General features: G+C 42.6%; 1 protein-coding gene across 2 annotated transcripts; it reads left to right on the forward strand.

The window, feature by feature from the left end:
• The first annotated feature begins 1,389 nt into the window (after positions 1–1,389).
• PRDX4 (peroxiredoxin 4) lies at positions 1,390–10,201 on the forward strand. 2 transcript variants are annotated; one of them, XM_082065055.1, is made up of 8 exons: positions 1,394–1,729; positions 4,175–4,292; positions 5,286–5,402; positions 5,964–6,086; positions 6,729–6,859; positions 8,480–8,514; positions 9,684–9,730; positions 10,078–10,201. In XM_082065055.1, exons 1-8 carry the CDS (start codon positions 1,483–1,485, stop codon positions 10,079–10,081), a joined length of 822 nt encoding a protein of 273 aa, XP_081921181.1. In that variant the 5' UTR covers positions 1,394–1,482; the 3' UTR covers positions 10,082–10,201. The 2 variants fall into 2 exon arrangements, with proteins under 2 accessions (XP_081921182.1, XP_081921181.1); XM_082065056.1 differs by lacking the exon at positions 9,684–9,730 and having other exon boundaries at positions 1,390–1,729.
• The last annotated feature ends 1,036 nt before the right edge of the window (positions 10,202–11,237 follow it).

The following is an 11,237-nucleotide window of genomic DNA, read 5'->3' on the forward strand; positions in this document are numbered from 1 at the left end:
GAACCACCAGTTTCCCCAGAGGATGCCACCCACAGTGCTGCAAGCACAAAAGGTCAGTGGTGTCCCCACTTTTGGTAAGGGATAGCTCCAGCCCTTTCACATGTTAATTTTTAAGGATCCTGGTTACAATTTGAGGATCCTGGATCCACTTGACATATGACCTGAACTGTCCCAGTCAGCGAGGTATGCCTAGCATAACTTAGTTCAACCAGGCATTATGCTACAAAGCTTCACCTACTGCTTGCCACAGCCTACTCACTGTCTCCAAAATTTTGCTTGTTTTTAAATGCGCTGCTGAATTACCTTCTAGCTATGCTTATGTGTGACAAATATGTAACTATTTTGTGATATGAACCACAATCTACTGAGCACTGAGAAAAATTACCTCACAAGGCAAACTTGGAACAAGATATTTGTGCCACAAAGCTCATCACAGGGCTGGAACACTTCTCCTGAGAGGACAGGTTGAGGGAGTTGGGGTTGTTCACCCTGGAGAACTTATAGCAGCCTTCCAGTATCTATAGGGACCTACAAGAGAGCTGGAGAGGGACTTCTTACAAGGGTATGTAGTGACAGGCAAGGGTTAATGGCTTTGAACTGGAAGAGGGTAGATTTGGACTGGATCTAAGAACAAATTCTTTACCATGAGGGTGGTGAGGCACTGGAACAGGCTGCTCAGAGAGGTGGCAGATGCCTCATCCCTGGAGACATTCAAGGCCAGGCTGGATGAGGCTCTGATCAACCTGATCTAGTTGCAGATGTTCCTGCCCATGGCAGGGAGATGGACTAGATGAGCTTTAAAGATCCCTTCCAACCCAAACCATTCTATGTTTCTATGATTCTATGAATTAAAAGGCATTTAGTAGTATTGTTTCTGTTTAGCCACATTCTTAATGCAGCCACTTGCACTACATGGTGCTCTTTCATGAATTGCTGCCCAGCTGGCAGCAATGCAAGATTTCAGATCTATGGCAGTTCGCTTTTCCACATTTTGTGTATTCATTAGGCCAGAGTGTACAAGCTGCGCTTGGCATAGACTGGTACGGCTGTGAGTGATGAAATGCCCACAGAACCCACTCTGCCACAGATAAGGATAGAGACAGGATTATCTCACATATTGGTAGAGAGTTTCCCTCTGCAATTACACGTGTTGGACTACGTGCACGCTCCCTCTCCACACACACGTGTGTTTTTCTTTTGTTTTTTTCTCTAGGCACGTACACAATTCAACATTTGCTCCGGGACTTAAGCCCGAGGCCACAGCCCAGCCGGCAGTGCCCGGGTGCAGGCGGCAGGCAGCGCCCAGCCGCACCGAACGGCAGGGCCTGGGGGTGGGTGTGCCGGGCGGCCGCGGGCCTCAGACCTCCGCCTCCCTCAGGCAGCGGCCGCGGGGCGGGGGCCTGGCCGTGCGGCGTGTGCGACAGGCCCGGCCAAGCTCCTCCCGCCGCCGCGCCGCGGGGACGTGCAGTCGCTCGGCGGGCCATGGAGGCAGCGCGGCGGGGGCTGCGGGCGGGCGGCGGGGCGAAGGCCCGTGGCTCCGCGCTGCTGCTGCTGGCGGCGGTGGCGGTGCTGGGAGGCGAGGCGGCGGCGGCAGAGGCGGAGGAGCCGCGCTCGGCGAGGCAGCGAGGGGACGAGCAGTGCCATTACTACGCGGGGGGGCAGGTCTACCCGGGAGAGGCGGCTCGCCTGCCCGTCTCCGACCACTCGCTGCACCTCAGCCAGGCCAAGAGTAGGTGCCGGGCGGGATCGGGGAGTGGGAGGCCGGCGGATGCCGTACGGGTGCCCTTCGTTGCGCCGCCACCGAGGGGCGGCCCGGGGCCGGGGCGCGGAGAGGTGCCCGCAATGCGCCTCCGCCGCGGGGCGGGCGAGGGGCGGGGGGCGGTGGCCACCCCACGGCTTGGAGCGGCAGAGCGGCGGGCAGCGCCACGTCAAGCCGAGCGCCTTGGCCCGCCGTGGGACTGCGGCCCTCCCGGGATCCCCATGTGGCTGTTTCCCAGACGGCCGCCTTGCCCGGCTCTCTGCACCGGCAGCAGCCCCTGGCTCTGCACGGCCTCCCCCGTGGGGTGACCGGGTGTGCCTGCGGGTGACCCCGCGGGAGCAGCACTTGCCGCTCCCCCCGCTGCTCCCGGGTGCTTTGTCTCCCCTCCCGTTGGCTGCCGGGGAGCGGGGGGCTCGGGAAGGCGCAGTGTCCTTTCCAGGCCTGCGTGTTTATGGTGTTAAACTGACAGCGAGTTAACGTTTCACAGACATTCACCAACGCTTGCGGTTCCAGATATAGCGAAGGCGATCAGGGGAGCGCTTTGAACAACGTGCAGGAATGCCTTGTGCTCACACGGGGGTTAGAGATAGCCAGCGGGCACCTGTCCTGACGCTTACTGGCCATACTGGGCTGGGTTTGCCACTTTTGTGCAGGCCCTCTCGTTGTGGTTTAAATGCTTTATGGCAGACTGAGGTGCAAGCATCTTTGAGTCACAGCGAGATGCTCTGGGGCACCCGTTCAAGTGCTCAGCTGCTCCCCAAAAGTCCTGCTTTTTTTAGACTGAAGAAAGGAGAGAAGTCACACAAAACGTGTCTTTGCTGTGAGAATTTAGAGCTTTAAATCTTTTCCTCTGCCGAGCCAGGGCATAACTTCTGTTATGAACATTTGCAAACAGATGCTATGAGAAAAATGGAAAAGCAGTCAAGATACTTGTAACCAGCTCTGTTCTTTTTTTTTCGTCCCTTTGTAATATTCTTACAACATTTTAGACAAGTCTTTTTCAACCAAAATATCACTTAAAAACAGGTCAAGATACAACATATTTAATTTCTTTTCCTTCTCCCTAGTAATCTGAAGGTCAGTTGAAGAGAATGTTTTGCTGTGATGAGATTAGATTATGAGTGTCACTGTTTTGTAAAGAGCAATATTTGAAACATTGTGGAGAGCTCAAAGTGAGGATTAATCCTTGCTCTCACTTGAAAACTGTCGCATACCTACATAGACTCGATAAAAATTTTTTTAAAAAATAAATAAACCAAAACATTAGAGGTCTGCAGCTTGAAATCTGGTCAGAAAGAATTCTACAGAAGACTTGAGAGGATTTCATCAAAACCACTAAACTGAAATTATCAGTCATACCTACTGACTCTCTCTGTACTTGTATTGCTGTGTTCCTTGTGGGTTATATCATGAGAATCCAAAGCCGACTGCCTTCCCATTCACAGGCACACGTGATTTGGGGTATTTTTGGCAGTCCTTGTTGTAGGTGCTCAATAGCTAACAGCTGTGAGTTGTCCTAAAAAAAGGAGAGACCAACAACATAGTCCTCATCCAGATAATAATTAAGATTCTTTATATTCTTCTCAGCAGCATTTCCCTAGTTCCCTGGGACTGTAGGTCAATGTCCTTGACATCACAAGTGTATTCAGATCACCTTGGATCTCCAGCATACCCTATTCTTTGTCTCAGAGTTCACATTGCTACGAAAATAGTACCTGGCAGAATAATTTTTAATGGTTTTAATTCAAGGTTAATCCCTTTTGGTAGGCAATACATTTCATGCATTTTAATTGGATTATTTTGTAAAACACAATTATCATCAAGTTACAATTTGCTTAGGAGTTGTAATTTAATAAATACACATGGTGGTTTTAGGCATTTGTCTCCAAACATGTTGCAGCATGTATTCTTTTTGTGGACTTGAATTCCAAGTAGACTTTTGTGGCTAAAAACTGACAATATGAATTTGCACTGAACCATTTTATGTTTCTGATTTGCAACAGCTATTCCTAACGAAGTAGTACGGGTTCCTGAAATCTTAAACAGCTTCCCCTTCAGTCTAACAGATGTTCTGCCATGAGCTGGTAGCAAACACATGGGTTTTTCAATACACCCAGATAAGGTTTGTGTGGCCTTGGTTATCAGTGATTCAAAGGGTTTATGTATTAGCACAAGTTGGTCAAATTATTGACTTTCCATATGTACTGAAAACTACATTTATTAATCATTCTGTAGCCTATGCCAGCTGTGCACTTTTTAAAGCGGTAAGAAAGTTTCATTTTGTAACTGTGTGCGGGTTGTTTTTCAAGCAAAAGGAGGAACAGTTGGCCTTGTGGGCAAGCTGGCTAGTGAACAGCTTGGTTTGAACACGTGCTTTGTATTCTGACTTTTAATTGAACTTTCTTCATATTTCAGTCTCCAAGCCAGCACCTTACTGGGAAGGAACAGCGGTCATTAACGGAGAGTTTAAAGAGCTGAAATTAACAGATTATGAAGGAAAATATCTTGTCTTCTTCTTCTATCCTCTTGACTTGTAAGTAAGATCACTGTAGACATATCAAGACTGAGTACAGCTACGCTAGACCCATAGTTCATTAATTTTGCCCTTTTTTTGAGATCTTGTTTTTTTTTTTGTTTGGTAGGGGCTTGGGGGAGAAGAAGCAATGAAAGAAAATATGGTATTTTCATTTGTGTTTTCATCGTGCATTGGTACAATTGTAACACAATCTTTGCCCTAATAAATGTGTCCACTAATTTGTGTCTCCGCACACAAAAAAAAAACCCTTCCTGTCTGTAGCAACCTTTATGTTCTGTTTGATGCTGTAAATCACTGCTGCAAATGAGAGCATCCCATCTGTATTTTCCAGAATATATCAAGGACATTAAAAGATGACATTTTCCCTTTAAGTTCTTCCCATAACACCCTAAGAACATCTGACATTACCCTCCTTTATTTAGAATGTGGTAACTTCAGTGGTTGAGTAGAAACACCTCAGCTTTCTACCAGACAGTCCCATTCATTTCCACAAAATGAAGACAAGAGGACAAAGATGCATAACTACCTTGGCATTATAAAGGAAATAACATAGCTCTTGGCCATTAGCTTCAAGGCCCTAGAAATTGTGGTCTTTATTTCTTCTGTAGTGGAAGTCAAAGGTCAAAATAGTTAAAATTTGCAGACATGCATGGCAAAAATTATAGTATATTCCTCTGAAAAAAATGGCATATTTTGCTTAAATTCAGCCACTTAATATTCATAAGGTCTAAAGGAAAGTAACACTAAAAACACTTATACTCAGATTGTAAGACAGCGCAGGTTTGTCATCTTCTTCCGTAATAAACTCTGTGTAACTAAGCCAGAAACTGAGGCTTAAAGATTTGTCAGGCAACATTTTGTTTAAATACTTGAAGAAGCAATAAAAAATAAGTAAAAGCTGAAATTGTTTATGATGAATCCACCATTTTAAGTTAAACAAAATTTACTGTGTCATGAAATTTTGACTTTATCTTGTTTTAAATTATCTAGTACATTTGTATGCCCAACCGAGATAATTGCCTTCAGTGACAGAATCGAAGAATTCAGAGCAATAAATACCGAAGTAGTAGCATGTTCTGTGGACTCAAAGTTCACTCACTTAGCATGGTATGTATTTTTTCCTTATCTTTTACTAAAAATTATTCATGGGTCCATCTTAGCTGAAGAACTGTATCCCCAGATTTTTAGCCTATGTAGGTGTATCATAATCTGTAAAAGCATGATACTGTTGGTACAACTGTTTAAAATATTTTTCAGTAGTAAAATTTTTTAACCCTAGTGTGTGAAAGTGCCTTATCTTTGAGTCTTGTTTGATACGTTTTGCTTGAAATATATCATGTCTCAGTCCAAAAAATATTTCAAATACAAAAGAAAAAAAGGAATAAGGGTGCAGGTATCTGTAGAGGCGTTACACTGTCCCAGTTCATGAGCACATTGGTATAAAGCTACTGTGACTGATAAGAAAGAGGTCACTGTTAATAAATCTGGCCAAAAACTGCAAAAGATCCACTGAACATTTTGCTTCGACTGTAAATAGTATTCATCTCCTTTGTATGCAGAACAAGAAAAATGTCACTTGCTCTAAATCTGTTCTGATTTGTGACTTAACTTTGTGTAGGGAATATAAGTCTTTATGAGAAACACATCTGTATCTGATTTCTTTCAAAGGATTAATACTCCTCGAAAACAAGGGGGGCTTGGACCTATGAGGATTCCGCTTCTTTCAGATTTGACGCATCAAATTTCAAAGGATTATGGTGTATATTTGGAAGATCAAGGACATACACTTAGGTATTTCACTTGGTTACTGTTCATTTTGTTCTGCTGGAGTGGTACTGACTACTTCATATCTAAAGAAGCTTTTGATATTTTTCTTTGAGAGCAATTTTTACTTGGGGATTCGTGCTTAGAGACAAAATATATATTGAATAACACAAAAAAATTAGCCATAGTGAGTCAGAACACGGATGGAGGTTACTGTCCTGTTTAACAGCAGATACCTGGGGCAGGGCAAATATGCAAATTTGGCAAATACCCCAAAACTGCAGCTAACTCAGCGACCTCCCAAATCCAAGTGGAGTCAAGACTAAGAGTAACTAATAGATTCAAGAGATACATGTTTCATAAATTTGATTAGTTACTTTTGGGATCCCTGAAATGTCTTAGCATCTGCAACATCCCCTGGCAGGGCCTGCCAAAGTCTAGCTTTATGTTCTGCAGAAAAATATCCTTTTTTGGTTTTAACTTGCCGTCATCTCATGTCATCAGATGCCCCAGATAAAGAATCGTAGGTTAGTAGTATTCTAAGGTGGTGGGTATTGTATGGTGTTTTCAGAGATCAAATTCTTCCCATCCAACAAACATGAAATAGTGTGTAAAAACATCACTGTAATTCATTCTGCTTCCTAACACACACACAAAATGTCTTCACAGAGGCCTTTTCATTATTGATGATAAGAGAATCCTTCGACAGATCACGATGAATGACCTTCCTGTTGGGAGATCTGTGGATGAAACGCTTCGTTTAGTACAAGCATTCCAGTACACAGACAAACACGGAGAAGGTGCTCTTTTAATTACTCTACTTTGATGTTGAAGATTGTTTTACTTAGAGTGGAAGCTGTATTTGTAGCTTTTAGGAAGAAAGATACTCAGTAACTTTAGAGACTAATCTCATACAGGGAATGAAGTGGTTTGATTGCCCTGCTACGAGATTCTGTCGTCCCAGTGCGTTCATAGGTTGTTTCTAGAATAGTAATTCATGTTTTGCTTCACATCCATGAGAATGCAGAGCATAAAGCATTCCTTACTCTGAATTAAAGCATTAGGTACCATCTGTCACAAGCATAAATCCGTACAAAATATGAGGCCGTGACAAATCAGGCCCAATATTTCAGTAAGTTTTGACATACTAAAATAATTGAGATACCAGTCATACTTGTCCTGTGTCATTCATTGAGGATCTGTGACAAGGAATTGAGTGTGCTTCGTGCCAAGATACGTAGTGATGCTGTGAAAGTTAGACCACCATACTTGTGTTTTCTTTACAAGTGCTATGGGATCATCTTCCCCTGACAAAGAAGCTTTCACTGGCTTCAGATCATTACTTTGTCTCAACAATTCGTATCCTCCTCAGATCAAGCATAGAATGAACTTTTCACATTTCTTTAATTAATGTGTTTAAATAAACACATTCTTTTATTTAAAGATTTGTTTAAGTATTAATACATATGTTCAGCAGCTGAACTTCCATTTCAACTTAGTTTCACCTGGCATTTGAAAGTGCATTTATCTTAAGGTACAAATCATTATTATGCTTTGCTGTACAGATTTAAAAATATAAATGCTGATACTTAGGCTATACACAGTTGACTGAGGAAATTTAACCTCTCTTATTTAGTTGCAAAGCTGTCTTACAGAATACTGATTTGCAGCGTGTTTCCAGAGTACCATTTTTTTTTCCCCAGCTTTTTCATGAACGCAGAGGAGAGCCTCCCTATATGCCTTACTGGCTTCTTTGCACAGAACAGGAAAAAAGTTCTCCGTGATTCCTAATTGCATTTGTGGCATTTTGTGTGGCAGCATGCCTTAAAGCAGTGTGAGATGGCATAACACATTGAGCTAAAGCCTCAGAGGGAGAGCTCTGGAGAGATAAGAGCTTCGCTCCAGTCTGTGCAACTGCACAGGTGGTCACAGGGCGCTCTGCCACGCTGCACGTTAACCACATGCTGTAATCCCTTTGCTCCTGAGCAGGGCTTCAAATAAAATCACTCAGTCTCTTGTGGAATCTTTGAACTGATTTATTTGCTATAATTTTTTCCCTAACATTGGTTTTAAAGAAAGAAAGGTAGGTCTCTGAATAGTCACCCGAATTTTGTTGTGAAACTTTTGTTTTTGCTAGACTAAGTGTTCATTCTCAGACAGTGCTTTGTCTAGAAGGGCACAAGAATTAAACCAAGGCATCAGCATCCATCCAAAGATAGCAGAAGTGGTAGCTGGTAGCAGGTTATCAACTGTTATGACACCGTCCCATGTATAAAGCAAACTGAAGTTGCAGATATTTACATGTGACATTTGTGTGCTGTGTTACTTCAGGTTCAGAAAGATAATGTTAAGTGCACAGAAGTAACTGTGTGTAAAAATACTTTTACTAACTTTTGTTCTTTTTTTTTTTTTTCCTCCAGTTTGCCCTGCTGGTTGGAAACCTGGCAGTGAAACAGTAAGTCACTGTTTATGTATAAATGCATGTACTATTAAAAAACTCCGGTAAAGCCAAATCCAAAATCTTTGCAATTTTCAGTGAGATTATATGAGTAAACTCACATTATTATAGTTACAGCTTTTGGATTACTACTGACTTCATTAGGAGCTCGTTTTCCTCACGCTATTCCAGTTGTTTCAAACTCCCTGTGTATGAACAAAACTCTCTTGAGCAGCAGTTAGTTAGTGATCAAGAACTTTTTTTTTCCTATTAACACCTGATGAGAGGAAGTTGGAAACTCTTGAGTGTGTCTTCTCTGTTATTTGTCCATATAAATTCTTGGTTCTGTCAAGTGCTGCTGTGGATCCTAGCTAGGCACTACCCAAAAAGAGAAAGTTCCCAGGCTGCTGTAGTATTTGGCAGAGCTGGTGTGCCACTGTCAGATCTCCAGCAGAGAGCACTGCTTTGCTGCACAATAGCTCTTCCTCCTTTGTTACAACTCGCCTACATGTGACTATAAGCACAAGAGCAAGGGCGCAGATGAACACCCAGAAACCATTGAACTTGTTTGTGTTCTCTGGCTTGGATCAAGCCTCAGCAGAATAATGACATTTTTACTAGGGGTCTGAGCTGCCTAGGTCGGATGAGATCACTGCCATTTAATTGAGCATGTGGCTTTCTTCTGAACCATCTGGTGATGACAGAGTGTTGTTGTTTAAGAGCTGTCTCAACAAAATGCAGGTCCAAGCAGCCTCTAAGCAGAGTAGCGAGCATTGTAACTGACAGTTAAACCATGTTTCTTTGCTGGGTGTGAAAATTGCCCAGGATGACTGCAGGCTCGGAGTCACCTCTTTCAAGCAAGCAGAGTGTCTCAGTGGGGCAAGCCGGATATTCAGACTGCAAAATGAAAGAGGGGTGGCTGGCCTAACAGACATGTTTTGGCAACTGGAAAGTTCTGTCCTCTGTAACCATGGATGACCTAAATAATATGACATTAATGTAATTTCTAAAAAATAGTCTTACAATGCTGAGATCAACAACTCCAGTACTACCAGTGTGAAGATCTAAAACAATACATAAGCTTTCTCCTCTGTGCAAAAGATGCAGATAATTTAAATAGCATAGTGGTTCAAAAAGCCTTTCTCGAAGATGTAGCCATGCCTTCTAAATGTGTTTGATTTAATTAGATCAGACCAGAGGAAGCCATGAGAGTGTGGTGGCCAAGGGAAGAACTGTAAGTAAATTCTAAGAGTCTTGATTACAGATATTAATTTATTACAGTGTCTTGCTTTTGGGGCAAGCAGCATAGATGTATGTGGTCCCAATTGTCAAGATTCTTCCTTTGGTAGGCTGCACTCTCTCTTTGCCCAATTAGTTAAAACTTTCTGCTACTGTTGTTAGGTATCTTTAGAGATAAAACAGTCATCTAGGATCAAGTCCACTTATAAATTACTCTCCGGTGTTGCTTGTGGGTTGGCCTTAGCATCATATTATGAAATACTACGCTGTTCTGGTATTACAGTTTGTTGTGTTTATGTGTTTTGTTTTTCGACTAACATTTTCATTTTCTTTCTTGCACAGATAATTCCAGATCCAGCTGGAAAACTGAAGTATTTTGATAAACTAAACTGAGGCTTGCTTCCGTTGAATTACATAGGTCATGTTCAACTTGATTTTTGCCAATAAAATTTCATTAATTTTGTTACTTTCATGAGTTTGACTAATATGTAACTGCAGTAGACCATTAAAGGTCTTGTTTCTTAAATGGGAGTTTAACCTGTGTGAAGCATGGGTACCTAACTAGTTATCAGAAAATATTCTTATGAAATACATGTTTTCCCTGTAAGTTTGTTTAGATGCTTGGTTTTCCCAAAATTTACTTCTCTTAGCTTCTCAGGCTTATATTCATGACTTTTGCTATTGATAAGATTACTTAATTTTTGCAGAAATCTTGTCTTGCTTGGTCACGTTCCAAGAGCTACAGCTAGCAAAGAGCCACCTGGTTATGGTACATTAGTCTGTGGTCCAGAGGCAACAGCAGCTAACCCGAAAGCCAGAAATAATTTACAGTTGCTGAATTAAAGTTCCAGTTTGTCCAAAGCTGGAAAACATTTTTAAAGTACTAAGAACATATTCTATGCTACATAAATCAGTACAACAGCACTGAAAAAAATATAGCTATGTCGGTTCACGTGATTCAAGGGCTGAACCAGTAATTTTTTTCTGTGCTTGCAGTTTACATGTTGATAAGATCAATTCCATTTTCCTTGGTCTGAATTATTTCCCTGGCCCTCCAATATTAATAGATGTACACGATAGTCAGTGTCACATGCTGATCCATTCATTAACTGCAGCTCCTAAGTTTTAAGGCCATAATCGTGGTCTTTTGTAAGATTAGTATTGATGTGTCTAATGATCTGTCAGAAGCTCTTGTGGCTCATGTACATGAATTTCTCCTTTCACGGGAAAGGAACATCTCTGTGTGAGACACACTTCATGCTTGTATGCCCCGGAGAAGCCTTTCAGAAGAATGTCTATTCTTGCTTCTTCCCACCTCTCTCTCTGTGTTGGAGTCTGTGCAACTGGAAAAACAGCAGTTGAAGTCAAGGTCACCTCTTTACCAGGATCAGCCTTGAGAAGGCCCCAGAGAAGGCATCCTCCCTGCTCCAGTCCAGCACGGGCTCACTGTTACTCCTGGTTGGAGCCCACGCTCTTGAGAACTTATTTCCCCTTCCCCCACC

This window comes from Streptopelia decaocto (genome assembly GCF_964273445.1).
Source record: "Streptopelia decaocto genome assembly, chromosome: 1".
Lineage (NCBI taxonomy): Eukaryota > Metazoa > Chordata > Aves > Columbiformes > Columbidae > Streptopelia > Streptopelia decaocto.